The 23867-nt window shown below is 40.7% G+C and overlaps 1 protein-coding gene across 1 annotated transcript; it reads left to right on the top strand.

Moving 5' to 3' along the window:
• Positions 1-10644: 10644 nt before the first annotated feature.
• LOC126039384 (cytochrome P450 2J6-like) lies at positions 10645-23148 on the top strand. The gene is given in 10 exon segments (XM_049802464.1): positions 10645-10831; positions 12174-12348; positions 13508-13656; positions 14434-14559; positions 14562-14590; positions 16537-16713; positions 18546-18687; positions 20404-20591; positions 21761-21902; positions 22970-23148. Coding segments are annotated over 10 exon segments (1494 nt in total).
• The last annotated feature ends 719 nt before the right edge of the window (positions 23149-23867 follow it).

Here is a 23867-nt window from a genome sequence, read left to right as displayed (position 1 = left end):
TTGAATAGAATAATTCTCGCTATTGTTCATCAATTTTAGCTTATTGTTGGTTTTTATCCAGCTTTGCAGGAGAACTTCTGCAGCAGGGGATTCAGTCAGGACTGAAAATTACTTGCCTCTTACCTTTATGGTGTTTTTGACAGGATGCTTAACACAGAGCTGACCAGAATGATTCTTCTTGAACAAAGCTGTCATTTGATCAAAGAAAGCTCTGTACTCCATGAATCTGAACAGTAGAAAATGTCTCAACAGGTCAACCCAAAGCACTTAATGAACAAAGATAGAGGACTTACCTTTCCAACCTTCCCTTTCTGAAAGATGTGTTGAGCACTGACTCCTTTAGTGGGTCACACGGTAAGTGCAGATGTTAGAAAGATGATTTCCACGTTGAGGACAGGTCGTGAGTGTAATCTGTTGTTACTGTTCAAATTTTTCTCATGTCTGTCTGTCTGTAGCAACCTGTGTCGCTCCCCACTAACACTTGTTTGATTACACATTACATTATGAATACCTGCTTTATGGACATGTAGTGGCATTTTCAGGTTTTAGGAAATTCTGTATTTAAGACGGTTCATGGTTTTAAATTAGTCTCTCTGTAGACTTGCATTATGAGGCATGCTAAAATTTCATTGCTGTTTGATCATACACTGTGTTATTTACAGGATCCCTGTTGGCTGGATATGTGTTGCTAATGGCAAAAGTTGCCCTCAATTTCTTTACACCCTTATCACCCAATGGGTATGTTCAGACTTAATCGCACCACCAAAATTTGCGCAGAACCAAATACTGCACAACTAATGTATCCATAGCATTTCTTGTGGCACCCTCATCATATTGTCTGAATGCTGCGTGAAAGATAACAACTAAATCTTCACAGCTCCAGGCACCATCACCCTGATTTTGCTAATGGGGAAATACTGCTCGTAGCCTCTAGGCCAACACTGACAAACAGCCTTGTGTACTGCATTGGATAAGCTTAGGGCCTGAGTCTTTCAGCAGCTTTAGCACATACTCGTAGTTGTGTATCAAAATATTAAAATAAGATAAATATTTATATTCAAAGCACAACTACAGTAGCTGCAAGTTGTGAGTGCATTACGCTTCTCCAGACCTGCGCTTTGAGGTCTGAAGGCAGACATCAATTAAGTAAATGGATAATTGGCAATCGCTACATCTGGAGGGTAGGGACTGTGACTTGCCCAGCAGTACACAGGCATTCAGAGTGAGAACCCAGGTCTCAAAAGTGGTTTTCTGTTGGCTTGGCCAGAATATTTTCTTGCTATTCTCTGTCTTTTCATGACAGCATGAAAATTCAGCATCAGAGAGATTAAGCCTGAGACAACAGACAAAGCTTTTTGTAATCTGAATTTGTTCACAGAGCAGGGGCTGCCAGGTACAGTGCTGTGGATAACACATCACATAATTAAAAACTTTATGTACACTAAGGTCTGAACTGAGCTTTACCATGGGAAAAACAATCTTTGTTCTTGGATATTGCTGTCTACCTTTCACTGATCTTGAAAAAGAAATTGAAACTGACCTGTGGAATCATTCAGTTAGCTTGAAATTAAAATATGCTGGGATGCTACATCCCTACACGTGCAACTAGTACTGCTTGCTTTAATACAGTTATACTGGGACCTACAGTAAGAGGCACATAAAACTTAGTGCTCAGTTGACAAGTATTTATTTCTTGTTATTTCAGCCTTGTGATCTACTATTTCTATGCTGTTCTTCGACTACTGTTTGAAGTACAGAGTTTTTGAAAGCTTGAGTTAACAAAAACCAAAACCTGTTTTTGAAAAGAGGATAAAAAGCTTTTCAGTTCTTTTAAAACTTTTTAGACCATTGTTATGAACGGTTAGATGTTCATCCTGTTTATAAAAGCAGTTTCGTAATTTTTTCCAATTGTAGATGAGATTTTCCTGAATATAAGGCAGTTTTTTCAAACCCAGTGTTTGAACCATCCGTGATTCCAGTTCTCGTTTGGTCATGCAGTTCTCTCTTTTGCACCCATAAACTGAACACCACAAGGATCTCTGGGGTGAAACATGAATTCATTAAAAGCAGCTGCAAATGTATCATACAATTGTGACCACATTGCTTAGAAGATTTTGCCTTAAAAGAGGTCAGACAGGGCATATTTGAAGAGTAATGTTGGCTGTGCTGGAGAAATTTGCTTGTGACAGAATTAATTACATTCTCTTCAGCCTGGAACATGTTATTAAAATGGGTGAGGAAAAGATGAGTAGTAAAAGAAGGGTATGTGTGATGCATGTATTTAACCAGGGTAAGGAAGGACTAGTAGGAAAAAAAGGTTTGCCTTCACATTGCTGCAGGATTTTTTTTTATTTTATTTTTTTTTATACAGACAAGTGGAGAAAACCAGCTGTGAAATGTGAACAAACATCATTCTCCGGCCTTGCTTTGTGTCCACTAGTTGTACAGTTTCTGGAGTTATAATATGCAAATACAAAGTCTCATGCTGTTTTGTCTCCTGGTTTCTGAAAGAACAAAGCAGTCAGTGTGATCTCGTGAAGGTGGACAGGAAATACCAAGTGCAATAGCATAAGAAATTATCCTGCTGCTTCTATAAATATTTAGTAGGAGAGAGAAGGACACGTTCCTTAGTAACAAAGCCTGTGAGGCTCATAGGTCAGTGAAGAGGTCTCATTCTTCCTACTTATTCATGGGGGTTTTTTTCCTAACTTGTGTTTTCTGAGAGCTGATCTGGCTCAAACTGCAGGATATCTTCACTTCGGAGAGGTCCCAGTGACTGAATTTTGAGCCAAGGGGAGACACCTGGTTACCCACCCAAAACAAGCTGCCATGTGAGCTGTGCCTATTTGTGGAAAGTCACAGCAAATGGAAAGGGTGAGATCACTTTGATGTAGAAACTGCCCAGAAATACTCAACTGTCCTTTTACGTGCTTGTTCCTGTTGTTTCCAGCACTGTTGTGTAAATGTTAACGGTCTCTTAGAGCAGTGGAGAGCTACTTTGTGCATGTGGCTGTTCTGACAGAAGGAGTGGTGTGAAAAGCAAGAAAAGTGAAAGTGAGGGCAAATACCTGAGGCAAAAGGACAAGATCTGAGAAGGCTTCACAGAGGTTTTGAGGAGGGGTAGCTGATCTTTCAAGTACATATCCTGAGAATCTCTGCAAGCTGAGTGGATTATCCAGTTGGTGAAATGTTTTATAAGATGTTCTGAAGAAAAATCTTTCCTGAAGCAAATAAACCTGGAAGAAGTTGCTTTTCCTGCTCCCTACTTTTCTCCAATTGTACAATAGTTCTTTAGCCTCTGAGGGCATTTTTCTCCTCTGTCCCCAGGTTCAGAACTGCAACCTGTACTCCAGAACCTTGTGTTGTCCCATGTATGTTTGACATCCCCACTCTCCGCCATAAAACCTCACTCCAGCTATCACATGAAACCAAAGGCTGCAGAGGAGCTGACAAGGATGATATGTAAAAGTGATGAATGTTTAGGATGATACATATTGTTTCCTGCAGTAGAAGATGGCTCTCCTGGTTTACACGAGAAACTCTGAGACCTCTCAACAGTATTAGTGCAAACAATAAAATTTCTTGCAGCATAATATCTATAGGAGGAGCAACAGTTTTAACCTCAAGCCGTATTTCTCAATCCCTTTTAACTCAACACCCACGGAAATTTTTTTGGGAAAAAGGACCTTCCTCGATACTGTTACTGTAATGCGCAAGTGTCCTGGTTTCAGCTGGGATAGAGCTAACTGTCTTCCTAGTAGCTGGTACGGTGCTGTGTTTTGAGTTCAGCATGCGAAGAATGTTGATAACACTGATGTTTTCAGTTGTTGCTCAGTAGTGTTTAGACTATAGTCAAGGATTTTTCAGCTTCTCATGGCCAGCCAGGGCACAAGAAGTTGGCACAGGACACAACCAAGGCACCTGACCCAAACTGGCCAACGGTGTATTCCATACCATGGGACGTCCCATCTAGTTTAGGAACTGGGAATTGGGGGGGGCGGGGAACTGCTGCTCGGGGACTGGCTGGGTGTCGGTCGGCGGGTGGTGAGCTATTGCCCTGTGCATCATTTGTACATTCCAATCCTTTTCTTACTACTGTTGTCATTTTATTAGTGTTATCATTATCATTGTAGTTTCTTCTTTTCTGTTCTATTAAACCGTTCTTATCTCAACCCAGGAGTTTTTTTCCCCGATTTCCTCCCCCAACCCACTGGATGGGGTAAGTGAGTGAGCGGCTGCGTGGTACTTAGTTGCTGGCTGGGGTTAAACCACGACAACGAGCAATAACATAATAATTGGAATAATAAATAAAAAATTAAGTCAATTTTCTTAATCTTTTTTTTTCTTGCTTAGTTTTGGGGATGTGTCTGTGTACTGCAGTTACTTCGTGTGCAACCGACTGAGAAACTTGTGTCTAAAGGACTGCATTTTCTTTGCCAGTATCAACTGCTAATCTCTTGCATATTAATTTGTTATATAGTATCAATGGCTGCCACTCAACTTACCCTTTGATCCATAAGTAATTGTCAAATGTTGAAAGCTGCTGAGTATACTTGCCATCTTTCTTGAAAGTCACACTAGCAGAGTTGCTATAGGTGCCTCCTGAAGGCAGGCACTGAACAGCAAAGCCACAAGCAACATTGTCCAAGGGCTTTCTTCCATAGGAGATGTGGATAAATGTGAAGGGGCATTCATTAGAGGTGTGTCCCACCCCACCCCACCCCACCCCCCCGTCAGGGAACTGGCAGAAAAGCAACAAAGAACCAGCACAGAGGCAGATGCCGAGAGAGGGGGCAGATTAACAGGGCTCGTTGGGGCACAGTCCTGGTTGTAAGGTCAATTGTGAAGGGAATTTCTTGCCACACACAGTGTCTGACCCTCGGTCCCCCTATTCTCTTCATATTAGCATCTTGCGGTGCAAGTCCGCATCATGCGACTCTCCTTGGAAGTAAGAAGAAAAATCTTCCCTGAACAGGGAAGAAAGGCATGAGTCAGACTTCTGGCCACTGCACTTTGTACGTGGCTAATTGTCACATTGCTACTTTAGCAAAACAGATGTCCTCTGTTAGCAGCTTAATGCAATTAGTGCAATACTTCAAAAGGTTGCTGTGCCTACCATCATACTGGAGATTTAGGAGTGTGTGTGTGATGGAGGGTTATTAAGCTTCTGTGCTACTGCTTGATTTTTTTTTCCCTTAAGACATATGAAATCAAATATAGAAATGTCACCTAAATCTTTCTCCAAAGTATTTTTGGAGGCTTATTTAGGTTGCTAAGTCAACTTCTCTAACCTGAAATGTTACAGAAAAGAGCCTTGCTTGAGAAAAAGCCAGTGAGGAATGATGGTGTAATTGAAGACTCTGAACTGGCAGTCACATTTTCAGGTTTGGTCAGAGAATGTGTTATTTTCTTGTGGTTACAAGCCATCCTGTGATCCCCTGTAACACCCATGTGGCTGCTTCTATCTCAGTCTTCCCTTGGTTTCTACCTCCTGTTGCTTGATTTCTATTTGCCACACCTTAATTAAAGACTTTGGGGACTTGTGAATACCTGACTGCAAAGGATTTACAATGGGAAGCGTAAAGTGGAGATAGGTAATGGAGTTAGTCCAGCTCCACTTAAACTAATCTGGGATAATGTATTGCTGCAAGTTGAGTGTAGTAATTAGAATACATTACTGGGTTGTGCTGATTCTGCCTTTCATGTTTTGCATTTAAATTCCTACCATGTAAATTTAAGGGTATTAATACTTGCCTGATTAGCAAGCCTGCTCTGTTATGTATTTTAAATATAAATAATCCTGTAATGCTGTGTAATTTCTTGCCTTCATATGTAGGCATAGATATCTTTGCCTTGACAGTTCTAAAATGTAGTTAATAAAGATAAAGCACCCCGAGATGCTTGATGGAGTGTGAACTAAAGAAGGGAAATCATTGCTTATTTTTAGTATTGTATAAAGTACATTGGAGTTAGAGGTCAGTGTTTGTATCTTGAGGTGTTTTGTTGGGTTTTTCTTTAAATGCTGGTTTAGAAGAATACACATTGTAAACTGTTGGATGTCCTTTTGAATGCATGAGTTGTTTAAAGACAAAGACAGGGTGGGGGTCATACCGGTCTTGTAATCTTTTAGTCTCACAATCTTTATTCATTAGCTTGTTTTGTTCACTGTTGTACATTATTGCAACCTTCTCAGCCTTTCTTTGTCTCCAAGTCTTTTCCTATTTTAAAATCTGCTTCTCATTTTGCAACCACTGGTACATACACCTGCATCCCTTTAAAATTGTGTTTCTTCTCCATGTGCTTATTCCCTTCGAGCTTTCTCTTGCATATGGCTTTTCTGGAAGCTGTGGGGTTTGTATTGCTTTGTTGTTTGGGTCAGAGGGTCACATTCCTGCCTATGTTTTTCTGGGCCCATATCTGCTAAGCTTACTATCTGCAGTCAACCTGGTGAAGAGCATGCCACGAGTGAAACATTCATCTGCAGTGTTCCCTGCTGGGTAAGTTGGATCTAACCATCCTAAGTCTAGATCTAGCTCAAATGTTATTGTAATTTTTTGTGCTGAGAAGATGTAGCTATGCTAAGTCAGTCCTTGGAGCTGGTGCTTTCAGTTGAGAATGACTCTCTCTGCAGTATGCCTATTCTGAACACAAAGACAGATTGACTAGGTCATTTCAGACTTCCGAGACCTGAGTGGGAGGGGAATACCATCTTCAGAGCTGTCCTCTCATATTTGGGGCTACTTTGAAGTCAATCTCTTTTGTTCTGGAAGGTGCCCATTGTTCTGCTTCAGAGTTTGTCTGTCCCTGGTGTATCCGGACATGCTTGTGCTCTCTTGGTTAGGCATGCCGAGGTATGTGTCCTCCAAATCCTCTTTTGCTCCTTCACTCAATGAGATTGGCTATGGCCCTCGTTAGTCCTTGGCCTACGTATAGCTGAGGCAGGTTGGGTGCTAAGACTTCTGTATTTCTCAGCACAGAGCTCCAGGAGATTGCATCTAACTCTCAGTCTTCCCACTTTCCTTGGGACAAACTAGTTTGTGTTGTGTGGCTTTATAGTTGACTGCACTGTAACTGACCCTATGGTTGCCATCTCTGTCAGTGATCCATCTTCCTGAGTTTCACTATTCTCTCAATCTTGAGATTTGCAAGCTTTATAAACAACATTTGTAGATTTTCTTAAATTAATGGCTTAAGGTAACTGAAAAATGTATTAAATAATGTAACTTCAATACTATTGCTTTATCAACCAGATTTGTAATATTTTCAAATAAAGAAAATGAGTAAATTTGTCTAATCTATTTTATGAAAGAGATTGGTTTCTTTAATCTGTGAAATTTTAAGAATGTAGAATGAATACCCTTCAGTATGTAATGCTTTCTTTGGTTATTCTTAGGGTGAAAAACACAGGCAGTCAGCTACTGTTCTTCCTTTAACTTGGCCTTGTCCGGTTCCTTTCTCCCATGTATAATGATACCCTAGAGCTTTTTAACTCGTGAGTGTTGCTAATTGTTGTGAACTTTTAAGTATCTTTATTTTGGTACCGAAATATGCTTCTCGCGGACATTTCTGCAAAGATGGTATTTGTGGACTTTGAACTTCCATTTTTTTCCCCACAGGTCTGTATGTCCTCAGTTAGTCACTAGCAGCAATAGCACAGTGCCTACTGTCCTACAAAAAGGATCCTAATGTAAGAATGATGATTTCAGCCTGATTTGTAAAAACAGAAATCTGTTTTTCTGTGAGGCTTTAGAATTTATCTTCTAACACCTTTTTCACTTGTCTTTTCCTGTTGATCTTCTTAACCCCTTGGGGGATTTTGTTTGCATACTCAGGCTTGTTATGCAGAAATGATGGACATGATCTCAGGTACTTTGCATTTTCCTGCACCTTGAAAAATGTATCCATCTATTCCTTACATAGAGGAATCATGCAGGTTCTGGTAAATTCAACCAGAGAATGTCAAGTTACTCTTCAGTAAACTCTCTGCAAGAAAATTTCTTGCAGTAATTGGATCAGGGATGCCAGACCCATTTCTGTTGCTTTTCCTCATTTTTATTTTGGACATTAAGGTCACATACATACTGTTTTCTTCTCACTCATTGTGCCACCTCAAGTCCAGCCTTAATGCTCCCAGTTACTAGCCACATTCCAGCTTGTGAATTTTCCAAGTTTCTGAAGGTAATTGTGGGTGATGAGTTAAAAAGCATAGCAATGTATTGTACAATTTCAACTTCTAAATATTATATATTTGAAACCTCACTGGAAGCAATTGACTGCTACTTTGTTCCCAATCTAAGAACAGTTCTTGTGTTTTGGAGATCCTGATTCCTGACCTTCTCTCTTACCAAATGTGTTACAGTTTATTCTTGGTATTAAAGTATCAATGTCCTAGAGCTGAAATTAAACACTTGCTTGCTCAAGGATATCAGGACCATGCTTGTTTTGCAAGTGTTATACTAATATTTCCAACACTTAATTCACAGCGTGCTTTTATGTTCACTAAAAATCTTACTGAAACTTTGGCTTCCTGATAGCTTTCATTAAAACTTGCTCTTCCTGCCCTCGGAGTCCACTTCTTTGGACTGCTCTTCACCTGGGTTACTGTCTTTTAGGAAAACTGAGTTTTCTGCCAAAAATATAAACCCAGCAAATACAGCTGATAGCGTGTCCAGAAGAGGAGACATCAGACAGGAACAAATCCGTGCCAACACAAGATCCCTCAGCCTGGTTTTGTTTCCAGTATAGCTTATCCAGTGACATCAGGCACTGGTGTAAGAAAGTATTTGTGCATCTGGGTTTCAGACAGTTGGAAAATTCTGAAAACAGTGAAAAAGCAAAGGTGATGGTACCATCTGGCAGGATAAACTGCTGGTCGGCTCATTTGGCTTCATCCTGCTTCTGACACTGGTGATTTAATTCCAGTTAAATCTGACCCATGTTCTGAAAGAGGTGAATTCATATACCAATGTAAAAATTCTACACCAAGTATGAAATGTCTAAAATTAAGCAATGGAATATTGACCAGAGAAGTGATAAATATGATTGTGTTTAGTCTATTCATGAAAGTTATGTAATTCAGCATTTCTTCTGACTTCAGTTATCTGCACAAAACCAATTTTCTTCCCCCCCCCCCCCCCCCTTTTTTTTTTCCAAAATTTTAAACTGGATGTTTTGGTTTGAAGAAACAAATTGTTCTGATTTTATGTTTTGCTGATTTCAGCCTCATAAAACCTGACTTGCACTGGTTTTACAAAGCCCTGGAGCCCACCTCAGCCTGCTTCCCACACATGCTGCCCATAATGTTTTGTTAGCTTTGCACAGATAAGGTCATAAAAAACTACTTTTCCATGCTGTCTTTACTGTAAAATGGAGGTATGTAGGGACCTACAATAGCTGCAAAGTTTGGCCAAATGAAGGAGGTGGACTGATACCACTGAGTCGCATTACTTTCTTAATGTTGCCAGGTTTGCAAAATACTACATTTATGTAGGCATTGGAGGGCAGGGCAATTTCTTGTTTGGACTTGTACTTCATTTTTAGTGAAGACACTTTCTTTTTGCAAGATAAGATCCTCTGGTGATTGACACACAGTGCTTTCCCCCATCTGTATTTCAAACTAGGTGTGAATCCCTTCATTATCGGAGGACAGACCTTTGATATGTCCTCTAAACTTATTGATAACTAGTAATAATAGCCAGGATTCTGAAATCGATAAAAATGTAGAAAATAAACCAGGGAAAATGAAACCTTCAATCAGGTTACATACTAAAAAAATATTAAATAATTACAATTGGATTTTTATATTTAAATCTTTTAAAAATGTAACAGATTTTAATATTCTCTTTTTTTAATCATTATTATTTAATTATAATGTGAGTTTTTAAGCATTATCTCCATGTCATTAATCCTCACTTGATGAAACTTATTTTTTCCATTTACTGGGAAAAAAGTTTGACTGAACACTCAAGGCCAATTTTTCAGAAATTACATGTAATAATTTTGTCTTCCAATTGCATGCTTAGTCTGCAACTGCTGTTGGTTTTGCCGGTGTGAACTGTGTGTACTGGCAGGCAAATCTGAATTTACAACCACATTTAAAAATAAATTAAATACTGTTTGTGACTAAAGCACCTGAAAAATCTAACCTGTTGTAACTGACACGTAAAACTCATAATCTGAATTCAGTGATTCCGAGATAAACAACTATGTATGGTTTTAACGTTCCCAAGGCGGATGAAACTGAGTTTCACTCATCTCACATCCAGTGGTCAACACAGGCTCTCATTTGGTGTCATTCCAATCTAGATTTCCCAATGCACACCAGCAGTTCCCTAACACAAGCTTCAGGACAAATACCTTGAGTACAGGCGATTCCATATTTTCATACTGTGGCTTGCTGTAACCAGCCAGGTATGCTTTTGGTCAGGGATCAGCTTGATGTATCTCAGTACAGGAAATTTATGGGGTGCAGGAGAAAGGCAGGCAGTGATAAAGAAAAGAGGGAAGGACAGAGGGAGGGAAAGGAACCGAGGCTTTACAGAACTCAGTCTGTAGAGAGAACTGGTGGAACAAGGAGGAAGATCACCTTTTCCAACCTCCAGTACCTTCCTTTTGATAGAGACAAGCTGATAAATTAGCTCTGAAATGCTGCCAATAAGGCAAGCTTTTGTAGTCCTGATCATTTTTTTGTTAATTGTTGAATTTTTCAAACTGCGAAAGGCATGCAAGCAATTCCCTCCTGGACCAACTCCTCTCCCTTTGCTTGGAAACTTGGTGCATCTGAACTTTCAGTTTCATCGGGATCTTCTGATGGAGGTATTTCTTTTCAGATGTTCTTAATTGGTTGATTTTAGTCACAGCTTAAAGAAAACTGATATGTTAATAGCAAAGTCAAGTCTTTAAGTCTTAGAAAGTTACAGACAAGGTGTGGACATACAAAGAACAACTTGATTCCTACATGCAGGTCACCTTCTGCTGTTGAATATGTCATCTTCATGAGAAACTTAACGTCCTTATGAATCAAATAAACCTGGGGACACGGTTTCTGACTTGTTATTAAAGTCGGAGAATTACGATAATTGAAAAGATGCTTCTCCATTGCTGATAAGTCCATATGTGTTAGTTTTTAAAATTCTGATGCACTGGCATTATCTAATTTGATTACAAAGTGGGTAATATGGTGCATGGGTATGTATGCTTGTAATACGGAAAGGGCATACACGCCCCATCTTCCAACACCTCCTTAAAACTATTTTTTTGCCACTTGTTTTTAGAGACAGCTGCTCCTCCCCAGGCCACCTCAGTCCCTCCCTCTACCTGGCAGTAATTCTTCTAATGGTTTGTAGATGATCTCTAATTCAGATCTGTGCATGCTGTCTCAAGCATAGATCATTGAGTGCAGTGCAGACTCAGGCAGTGATGCTGTAACAGGGAGAGGAAAGCCAGTATCTAAAGAATTAAAAGGAAAAGCGAGTGACTAGTGTGATCAGTTGGATGTAATTCAGGTGGCACTCTGGACACTGTCTACCACCTCTTCTGTGTCACTGTGGGTGTGTTGGAGCAAAGGCCCATTCTTGGACAAAGCTTTTTTGCACAAATGATTGCATTTCTTGTGTCATACACCTGTCCCTGCTTGAATACCTCTGCTGTCTCCAATGGTCAGTGCCCTCCTCAATACTGTGAGGAAACCCTGGACTCAGCTGCAGCTCACTGGCACTTCATGGCTGTTGACTTGTTCGTGTTTCCACCTCCGCTCCTGGAGCACACAAGATAGATCAGGTTTAATCAGTTGGTTTCGTTTTGCAAAGGCATGGCTAGCTGGAGGCATAGAGTGCCAGAGAGGTGCAGAGTGTGGCTGTTCAATTAATGAACTACAAATGTTGGGGTTGGATGTGATGCAATGTAAAATACAAAGTTTTCTTGTTGCAGTGTTGTTGCAGCCTGTGCTTTGAAAATAAAAAAAAAACCTTCCCCCCGGGGAAATAAAACTGGCTGCTGAAAGCCTCGTTCTCAGAAAAACAACAGCCTCTTTCTGCTTCTAGCTATAATTATATTAATGGGGATCATATTCTCAGCACAAAACTAGCCATTGGGCCAGTGAATAGCAGGTGTAGCATCTGTTTGAGATGTATGGGGTTTCATCTGTTCTTTTCTGGTACCTTTTCCATTTACAGCTGGCAAAAACTTTGGTAACATATATACTTCGTGGTTTGAGTGGGCCCCAGTGATCACCCTGAATGGATATCAAGCAGTGAAAGATGGCGTGACTATGCACCCTGAAGATGCTTCTGGGCGGATGGCGCCACCTTTCATTAGAGCAATGGACAAAGGAAAAGGTGAGATTTTCCTGCCATAAGCAGTGCACAAGGAATGCTGACTTGGCAAACTACTCTGACTTGTTAGACCCTCTACCCTCCCGTTCAGAATGCTCTTCCATCAAATACTGTCCAAGCCCTCCATTAGGTCCTGAGAATACCTTACTGTTTGCCATGATGCCTTTTGTACTGACCTTTCCCAAGCTTGAGAGACACTCCAAATCAGGTTGTTTCTAGGTGGCCTTTTTTGCTGTGTTCAGGACATATGTGATCCCAGCTCAGAACTCAGCAATCTTGCCGTCCTCACAGCATAATCCAATTTGCTGCCCATGATTTTTCTGTACATTACATGAATGCAAAGCTTGTTTATATGTTTGGTAACTGTATATATCATGGTTGCCAAACACCTTCCATCATGAGCAAGAGACCTATAACATTCTCCCTGGGAAGCCTCATTGCTGTGTTTGCAGCCACTCTTAAAAGTTTGGTGAATACCCTTTGATTGTGAGAGTGCTTCTGACACATGAAAACCCACTTCTCCTTAGTGTATTTATTTCAGCAGTTTGCAGTCTTTTCTTTTTCCTCCCCAGTATTTGCTATACCAAAGCAAATACAGATTTTTTTAAAGGTAGGTAAAGCATCCTCATCACAGCAGTAGTTCAGGGCTCTTCACGTAACTACTAGTGCAATTTAACAATCAGTGGAGTTGTCTCCCTTCCAGAGGAGAAACAGGGCCCAAATGTCACTTATACTTCACCTTCATCACCTCAACCTACAAGCATTACATTAATCGATCTATATCTCCATAAACATACCCTGGCCCTGTACACCACTCTGTAGAAATTAATCCAGTTATTCCTGTCTTGAGCATGATTACTTGAGTATGGCTAAAGCAGATCTTCTAAAAACAACTTCTTAAAGTTGTTTATTTTTTTTTAAGACATCAAGAAATGGAGCAGTCAGCAAATCCTCAGATCGCTCTTTTCAAAGATTAACTACAATCAATATCAAGAACATGTGGCCTAGTTATAGTTTGGGTATGTTTGGCTATGATTTCTGGTTACTCATAATTTCACCTAAAGACGCTTGCATCACGGTAATTCCCTGATTTACTCCATGTATTTTATAATATATTTTTAAATTAATCGTTCATGTCTGTGGCAAATATTAATATGCCAGGGAATACCCTCAAGTATTATATTGGCAAGTGGTCACTCCTGGAAGCAGCAGAGACGCTTTGGTATAATGACTCTATGCAGTCTGGGAATGGGGAAAAAAGGCCTGGAGTATCGAGTGCAAGACGAGGCCTCTCACCTGGTTGAGTTCTTTGTGAACCTAAAAGGTATCTATCTGCTAAGAAATCAGACACTTTTCAGTCCTGGATCCATATCCTCAGCATGCAAACTTACCTACCCCTTTCTAGGGTCAGGGTACATCCTGGGTGATATATTCAAACTTACCAAAGCCCAAAGAGCAGATAGAGCATAATATCACAAGCGGTAATTTCTTTCTTAAAAAACTGTTCATAAACCTAATGAAGTTGGGAACTTCTGGGATTCCATCTCCATGGGCTTATCGTTTGTCTATGATATGATTGTACAATGATAAGATGTCACTGAACTGCACAGCCAAGCCATTCTCAGTCTGCCTACAATAGGTAACTAAAGAGTATTGCAGAGCTTAGCAATTTCTCTAAATTTCTATGACATTAGGTGCCATGAGGTTGTTTACATTTTTTAACATGTCTGTCACTGTCTTCTCTTAGCTCATCTCCAGTGACATTTCTTCCTTCTCACATCCTGACTTGTCTTCTTCCACACAACTGAGGACAGCAGATTTGATATGATATCCTCTAATGGATCTTAGTTGTACAACATTATTTCACAGGAAGGGCTATGAAATTGTTTTAGAGCTGTTAGAAACAGCTTAACAGTGTCCTTTGCTCTAAGACTATGTTTCATTTTTATGAATACATATTAATGCCACATCTCTATCCCCATTCATGCCCCAGCTGGATAAAGACAACACTTTATGTAATCTCTAATAACATCTTGTCCTATCTGTATAAGGAACACCTGAAGAAAACATTGAGGGTGAATACCAGTTACTGTGTTTGCAGGAAGACCTGTGGATCCTTCTTTCCCTCTTTTCCATTCTATTTCAAATGTAATTTGTGCTCTGGTTTTTGGATATCACTTCTCTGATGAGGACAAAACCTTCCATGAACTGATCAGTGCCACGGAGAATTAAGATTTGCAGGAAGCTTTGTTCATCAGGTGAGTAAATAATATGCTATTTTTTTTTTCTGAAATAAATAGGTAGAAAATGAAAGTGCAGATACAAAAATGGGTCTTCACTAAATACAGACCAACTGACAAATGCAAATTGGGAGCTAAGAGGTGTCCTTGGGGACCTTATTACTGCCTTCTTGGTTTTGAGGCCATTTTTAAGAACACTCGTTTCTTTGCAAGTTTAGGGGACATCTCTCTGTTAACTCCTGGCTTTAAGTCTTTCAGCATTGCTGAGACTGTTAACAGAAACCTTTAAACTTAATTTGAGACTGGAGTTTCTAATAAATTTGAACTCTGCTGTGCTGCTCCTCCCACCTCTATTCTCTCCTCCAAAAATGGTTGTCTTTGAATTCACTGTTCTGCTTTTTACTACTCTGCAAATTGTATGCTGACAATTTTTTTTTCCTCCCTCACAAATAATAAAATATTCATTATGAATCTTTCCATTACTTCATTATAGCTTGCAATTCACACATTACAAAAATAATACTTACATACTCTGACAGTCTCACAATTAAAGTTCTGTCAGAGATTTTTTGGTAGGTACCTCCCACAACATACCATGAAGGCCAGCTTTGCACTTGAATGTCTTGAAGTGCACTTGAAGTTTTCCCCATGAATTAGACTTTGTGGTTTAGACCCTTAAAGAAGGACAAGCTGGGTGTAGTGGAGACTGTGGGTGGCATAGCAAATTCCATTGACATTTAAATTTTATAGAAAAAGGCAAACTAAAATGCTGTTGTGGTAGTGAACCTTTTGAACAAGTCTATCATATGAGGGTAGCACTATACAACCTTCCCATAGTAAAAAAATAGAAAAATAGATTAAATCTGTAGATGATCAAAGCCAGGAGACCTTAACAATACAGAGGAGGTTCAGGATACCCTACTGCAAGAGCTCATAAGCACTGTGGATTGGAGTTATAAAAATAGAACAAATTGTAATAGTACAAAATTAAATTATGAGACATTAGGAATTAATGAGATTAATATCTGCTATGAGCTTAGAACATTTCAGTGCAAAAGCTAAGAGGAAAGGGACTGGTGTAAACAAGCAGATAACAGGATGAATAAAAGCAAACAGAATCTTAGAGTGTTTTCAGCATTATTTTCCCTTTAGATACAGAGAAGTACGTTCTGGTGTGTAATAATCTGTGGGACCTATTCTTGGGTCTTGGACACCTTATTTTGTGAGTCTGGCGTGAAACAAATGTAGAGAAGTGTTAATGTGATGACCTACAAACTATCACTTAAAATTAGAGAGACTTTGCTTGTTAGGTCTGAAAGAACAGAGGAGATACAGATAGAAATGCTGTTTGCTTGGCAGGGTAGAATGGCAGATGCTGTGAAGAGAGAACTATCCAAGCTAGAGGACAATACTTTGTGCTGACAAATGTGTGTATAAATACACTCAGCAGACTGAAGATGTAATACTTCTAGCCATTCGAACAATTGTTGGTCATGTAGGAGTCACAAGGACTCTGACAGAAAATTAAATTAGCACTTAGAGTGCTACCCAGTCTACACATTCCTTCTGTGAACTCCACAAATTCCACCAGTTTCTTGAGGCTGCAGACTTGTTAATCTTAGTAGCCACACAGTATGCAGAAAGGATGTCCTTATGTTTTGAGTTGTGGGAGCTAGGGTCTCCAACTGTGCAGGAGTAAGGTCTTCTAGTGATCTGCATTAGTCAAGTAAACTTACTGGCATGAGCAGAGTGTTGTCAGTGTTATCTTGACCCCCAAAACTGTGCCAAAATTACTAGTAAAGTTTTCCCACGTGATTGGAAAAATCTATTCAAAGAAATGCTTATTTGTTTATTCCAGTATCAACATTTCCAAGACAGGACAATTCAGCCTTTTGGTGTTTCTAAAAAACCAGATTTGTGACTGACAGATAATTCACCTTACCTCTTGTATGTCATTCCCACAGCTGTACGGAATCTTCCCCTGGCTGATGAGCCATCTTCCTGGTCCTCATAAGAAAGTGTTATCTTGCTATGATGTCCTGAATTTTTTTGCAAGGAAGAAGATCTGAAGACATGTGGAGAGAGGGATACCAGATGAACCACAGGATTCCACTGACTTTTACCTGGCTGAGATGGAGAAAGTAAGTGTTAGTTCTGCCTGATCACACATTTATGGAGTATAAGGTCAAATAGACCATTAAATCATCCAGCTTGACCCCTTCTATCACAGTTTCTTACGTTTCACAGACTTCTTAATGTGAATACAGTAGCTTGGGGCTTACTAACTCATGCCTCCCAGAAAGGCATCCAGTTTTATGTTTTGGTTACATGAAAGAATTACTGCCAAGTATGTTAGGGTGTGAACTCATGAGCTATCATCTGTTTTCCATAAATACCCATGTGTATACTTCAATCCTGTTGTAAATACAAGACAGTTTATGCCTGTAGGTTACATAACTTTGGTAGACCACCTCATCATCTACATCAGGGTACCTCATGTTTACAAGGGGATTAAATACACGTGCATAGACAATTACCCTGAAGTAGCTGACATGCTTCTTTGGGTTTCAGCATGTGTCCTAACACTGGCTGTCCTTGTGTCACACAGCTATGTAGTTCCTCCCTTGGGAAGGAACCATTCGTGGAGGATCTTCCCTTTACTGAAAACTCTTTGTGGGTCCTGGTCTGAGAAGACTCTTTACTCTTTAAAGGATTCCCAGGCTATCCCGAAATCCCTTGGTATCATTCCTGCAGCATCAAAAAGAGAATAGTCCTTCCACCTCCAGCCCAGTCCCTTTCAGCAGTTAAACCTCAGCAATCCCAGCCTACTTGATCATTTGATCAACCTTGGAAAGGTATTTTATGCATCACACCAGTCCGCTCTCTTGGCAGATGGATGCTGTCATCAGTAGGTCCTAAATGGGATGTGTTTGGAGGTCCCAACCCTATTGTCCCTGTGTTACCTCTGATTTCCCCAAAGTTTGGGGCATGGTTGGCTTGGAGAACCTAGGAAACAATTTCACAAACAATGCCATAATAAGCTGTTAAAATTCTTTGCTGCCCAGGCTGTTATTTTCCATAGCATGAAACGACTCATGAGCCAGAGAGGATCTGCTAAGTGCACCAGAGTTTCTGCTTCGAACTTAGTCATTTTTGGATATTTTTGGAAACTAAAAGAAGCATCTTTTTCCTAGGGGAGATGAAATTTATGTAGCTTCTACCTCTGGTCATAAGCTTTCAGCTAGTCAGGCTGCCATGTTCTCACAGTGTTGGTTCATGGGTTCTGGAAGGAGCTGATACATCCGCTTGTACACTATATCTGAATGAGTATGGGCAAGATTTACTAAAATAAGCAATTTAAAGGCAAAGATGCAGCTTTCTCTGGTGTCAGGGTGCAAGTTATTGCAACCTGTTTATTTTAAAATGGTTTTGCCAAATGTATTTTCTCTAACTTTTTATATTTTACTCCCTCCTTATAAGAAGGAAAGACTTGGGTACCTCTCTCCCACCGGTTCACATCTATCCTGAACTGAGAGAAGAAATTACTCTCAAGGTGTTCTGTTGAGACTCTTTTATTCAGATAGGTTTTCCTTTGGTATTTGCTAGCACCATTTGACAGAATACTGGAGAGACCAAGGCCTGTTGAGTGAGACATTGTGGGGCACTTGTTTAGAAGTACACTTTAGGCTAACTGCAAAACTTGTGTTATGTTTTGAAATTTTTGCGAGTAAGTCAGCAGGCATAAAATTACCTGGTTTTTTTAATGAAAGAATATTCCACCTCATGAAAAAGAGCAATGCAGACTTACCAAATCTATTTGGGAAACTATTAATCTCTTAGTACTCATCAAGAACTGTAATTTTGAATATTCTTTGTGCACATGCCAGCTGTGGAAATAAGGACTCCACACAGGAGGTGTACAGGATGATCTAACTTATATGCTTTAACTTCAACATTTTATCATCATCTATAGTCTAAAGATGGGGTCAAGCCCAAGTATGATGAAGACAATTTGGTATATGTTATAAATGATCTTTTCCTCAGTGGATCAGAGACCTCAAGCACAACATTGTACTGGGGACTGCTCTATATGGTAGTGAATCCAGACGTCCAAGGTGAGAGGGATTCTTGCTGTGAAATGCTGTGGGTATTACGAATGTTAATGATGGCTGAATATAATGAGTTGCAGACACAAAAGCCACTAGCTGAGCCTGGCTCTCACTCTCTGAAAACACAAAGAGTGGCAGCAAAGGAAAAAATCAGAGGCCCATCCTATGACCTGACCAAGCCAGGTGGCTGAAGGCACTTGCGGTGAGACAAAAGTTAGCTCTTTGCAGTGACAAGTCCGTGAGGTGCTCTGTGTGGAGAGTTTGCAGGCTGACTGATGGCAGCAGGAACAGAGATCAGAGCTCTACCGCACCAGACATTGTTCAGGTATGAGGAGTGCTAACACAACTGTGCTGTGTTTGCCACACAGTCAGCCTACGGTCTCTTCCCCTCCTGACACAGCACTCCTTGCTGAGCACACCAATACTGCTAACAACCCACTGGAGCCCTTACCGGACAAACCAGCTGGACAGATCTTGGCAGGTTATGAAGGACTGCAGGTTGCCCTGAGGAAGGCCCATGGTACTGGTAGAGATGGCTGTCTCTTCCTGAGTCTTTCTTGTCAAGAAACAGGTAGAGAGATGCAAGATAATTTGCACAGTGCAAATCCACGTACTTCCTTGAAGAATGCAGTGACAGTCTTTGCTGAGTGTTTGATGCACAAGGCTAGGCAGTGGGCATCTGTGGAATACGGGTTGCTGAGGGGTGGCCTCAAAGTTTCAGTAGAACATATTCTGTTTGTAACCAGCCAATAGTGTTAGCAACTAGTCTTTAAATAACTGGTAATGTTTGCTGCAGTTTGTTCACAAAGCAGCACACAAACCTTAGGAGAAAACAAAATATGAATGTGGAACATCTGCAAGGGATGGAAAGACTGTAGTAGCAGAAAAAAGAAGTTTAAGGGAGGATTCTGGCTGCCTGATATGTAGAAGTGGTGTTTTCAGTCAAGAGCTGCTGGCAGTACACACAAACTGTCCCTGTCTGAGATAATATCGCAAAAGAGATTGCTTATCTAATTAACACCAGTTATGTGAATACCTCGTAAATCCCAGCCGAGTTTCCTCACCCACCTCTATGTCAGGAAGAGAAAGGATATGGCCAGGGTTTAAGGAAGACTTTGGTACACCTGGGGCTGGTGGCTCTTCCATCTGCTGTGCTCAAGCACTGAAAGCTAGGGAGATACTTGTATTCCCACAGTCTCAGTACGAGGCTGAAAAGGCTGTGTCATTGAGTGCGTATTTGCATCCTAAGTTTTAGGCTGATTCAGGTGTTGTTTGTTCATACAGTGTGTTGCCATACTCGGACCAACTCTGCTCAAGTCACCCCTTGCACTGGCAGTTAATATCTGAGGAATTTACGTCAATTTGCAAATGAGATTTAGATTTTGAGGTAAACTAAGCAATCCCTAAACACCTTCAAAACCTGGAGCTGAGTGACCTGCCCTACACCCAGCAAGCATTCTGTAAGATAAAGGTCAGAGATGGAATAAGTATAGTATAGCCCTTGCTTATGATTCTGGACCACACCGTTGGGGTTTTTTTTCCTGGTTATTTTAATTTTCATATATAAACCTCAGGCATTAAATCATATTAAATCACAGGTTATAGACTTAATGTACTATGTTGAAATTTTCCTGAGCAACATTTTCCTGTTGCTCTAAGAAAAGAGACCAGTTAAGTATTTTATGCATTTTCCCATCTGAAATGGTGACTATTTCTCCACAGAGAAAGTGCAGAAGGAGCTGGATGCTGTTTTGGGTCCTTCCCAGGTAATTTGCTATGAGGATCGGAAAAAATTGCCCTATACAAATGCTGTGGTTCATGAGATCCAACGCTTCAGCAACTTTGTCTTTGTTGGCATGCCCAGAGCGTGTGTGAGGGACACAATATTGCTAGGATTCCCCATCAAAAAGGTACAGACATATTTCCAACCTCTGTTCTTTCTGCAGCAGAGAGATATTTGGCTTTTATTCCAGCTTTGTAACCCATTTTCCATCTATAAACTATTCTCCGTATAACTGAGGAACACAGTGCCTGCAGAAGGGTTACCATTTGTGGCTCCAGGAATGAAATAAGTCTCTTACTCAGCGTGCTGATGCTCAGACAGCTGATAAGACCCCTGCCTCAGAAGCCTTGAGCTCCTGCCCTGCTGATCAACACAGCACAACTGCAGAGACCAGCTCTGCTTGGCTGGGGATGGACTGAGAGGAGAAACTGTTTTGCCAAAACACTGGTTAAGACATCCATGCCCAACTTGGCACTGCCAGCACTCCTGGGATGGGGAAGACTTGTGAGAGGATGGCTCATAGTTCCACTGACTCCACGAGCTAAGGGACCTGCCTGAATCTGTAACAACTGAGAGACTGTCAGCTACAGCTGACAGTGAGGGAGTTGCTCCCAAATGCTGCTTAAGACACGCCAGTAAGGCATTTTTTAGAGTGACATAAGCTATGCTGGGTGCCAGTTCTCACTGTAAAACAGTAGCAAGAAACAGGAATTGGTTGCTTCTACTGCAAGAGAGATGGGCAAGGCCAGCACCGTTACCGGCATCTGGGACTGGCCCCACCTAACTCATTTTGTGGTGAAGGTTTCACTCCATTCTGTCTGCTTCTGACAGGCAGGTAGCTAAGGCACAGGAACTGGTCTGCTGGGAACAACCAGTAAAGAAAAAGCCTGAAGTACTACTGCTAACAGGGCTCAGAGGTTGTTGTCAATGAAGTATTGCAGTTATTTCTGGATGCATTTCTCTCTCTTAAGCCTGAAAGGAAGTTTCCAACGCTGGGACCTGCATATCAACAAAAGAGTCCTACTAGAAGTGTTATTAAGATTAGTAGTAAAAGTGGTCACAATGCAGTTGTACCAACATCACTAATGCTATTAAGACCCACTGACATAGCTGAAGGGCTGAGAACCGACTCACAACATGATCACAAATCAAATTTTCTAGGAAAATGGCCTTCTAACCACATCATATCTGTTCATTACAAAGAAATGGCAACAAGCACTAGTTTTATCCACCAGGTGGAAACTGATGGGTAAGACACTAGTAGTTGGAACTGAATCAACAGTTTTTTCCTTGCAGGGCACCATCATTATGCCAAATATAGCATCTGTTCTGTATGACCCTGAGCAATTGGAGACACCTCGACAGTTCAACCCTGGCCATTTTCTGGATAAAGAAGGAAACTCTGTACCTCGAGAAGCCTTCTTACCATTCTCAGCAGGTAAATGCACTGGCAGTTTGAACTGACCCAGCAGATTAGATGAAGAATACAGAAGTGTGAGACTAAGGTATTTCTTCAGATAACATCATCTATCTCTGCTGTTTCCTGCTTTTAAAGAACAGTACTGGCTTGTTTCTGCCAAGGGAGATGCTTCTGTGCTGTCTGACCTCAAACTGTTCTTAGGACACAGTAGTGGGAATCCCACTCAAACTCCTGAACCTCCCAGGCTTGTTGCATGCTGCAGTCATCCACGGGTTTTGTCTGTAGTATTCTTTATATGTAATTTTTTTCCCTGACAAGCAATGTGTCTTGTGTGTACTGGAGTTACTTGCAATCCCTTTTAAAGGAACAAGCTGAAAGAAAAGCAGAATGCATCCTGGTAAACAAAGGATTAAGTTCTTGCTTACAGAACTGAAAATCCAGTTGAAAAAGAAGGAAATAAGATAACAATGAACATTTAGAGATCACACTTAGCAGTAAAGTTCCTACTCTGTTGGTTTTGGTTTAGTTTCTCTGTTGATATAGCAGACTAGTTACTTAGATGTCCATCCAGAAGTGGTTCCTTAATGCAAATGGCTTTTTCTGTTCTGCTCATGCCATTGGTTCCAATAAGGAACCCTTGGAAATTAACAGTAGGCCTCTTGCTTTGCCTGTAAAGTCACTAAGCCTTTGTTCAATGGCAAATGCTATTGCTAAGTAATTTTGATCCGCTGACTCTAACTCACTAAGAAAGTATGTGCAAACAGCTGGCAGATTTTTGTGTATGACCGTGAAGCTCAACATCTCCCATAAAAGGAAAATAATTTTCTGCCAGGTCAAGCAAGGTCAAGAAAGAAATGATGGTGGTACCCGAGGGATTTTCATTGAGATTTTCATTTAGTGTCTCCTAACCTATGACATTGGATGGGATCTTTCTGAGAAAGAATTCACAAAGTTTTAGTTCTGTGGCTTTCATGATCCTGGCCTTGAACAGAAGAACCCCTCGCCTTATAACAAGAATGAACAAAGTGATTATGAAACTGAAAAATTCCTAGATTTTTACTGTCCTTCCCATCTTCCTTCTGCAGGGCACCGTGTGTGTTTGGGGGAGTGTCTAGTGAGGACCGAGCTCTTTATTTTCTTTGCCAGCCTGCTGCGGGCATTCACCTTCCGGCTCCCTGAGGGGGTGGCAAAGATCAACACAGAGCCCATTTTGGGGGTTATGCTGCAGCCCCACCCATACAGGGTTTGTGCCATTCCACGCTAGGCTGCAGTACATCACAGACCAGCGTGAGACAGCTACCTTTACCTCAGTGAATTTCCTCTCAAACGTATAAGCCTTCTTTTACTAGCTAGGATATTGATATTAGTCTATCCCAAGGCTATTCGAAAAGCAGATGTAAGCCAAGATCCAGACTACCGGTACTTTTGGTCTGGTCCTTGTGAAATTCCCAGATATTCTTGCAAGGATCTTAACTATTTTCTCCTCTTGCAAAGCACTTGGAGCAAGATGCTATTGTTCCCAGCTGAAGCCAACATGCTGTGTCTCCTTGTTCTAGCCAAGCAGAGTCGTCATGATGCTCACTCCTGAGCAAACCTCAGTAAAATTCAACAGAGGATCTCAGCAAGATCCGAGTAGGCATCATTTCTGTGAGTGGTTTGATGACCTCAAGTAATTTGACTCTGGAAAATGCACTTTTAAAGCCCTATTTTGGTTTTACTGCCCTGAACTTAGACAATTTAATTTGTTGACAGGTTGCAAATAAAACAAACAAACAAACATAACCTAAGAAACACATTAGAATGGGAGTGCATTAACATCTGAATTTGATGTAAGTAACTCCCACACAGAAGATAAAGAGTCAATCTAAAGCTGAAGAGAGAAACTTAAATTTGGTGAATACTTGCAATGGGAATGTGTGACTTGGGACCATTGTTACAATGTATTGCCAAGTGGTTGGTTTGTTAGCTGGTTTTTGTGTTGGG

This window comes from Accipiter gentilis, chromosome 6, assembly GCF_929443795.1.
Source record: "Accipiter gentilis chromosome 6, bAccGen1.1, whole genome shotgun sequence".
NCBI classification, from domain to species: Eukaryota; Metazoa; Chordata; class Aves; order Accipitriformes; family Accipitridae; genus Astur; species Astur gentilis.
The sequence above is the reverse complement of the archived record's forward strand: the minus strand, read 5'-3'. Positions and strand labels throughout refer to the sequence as shown.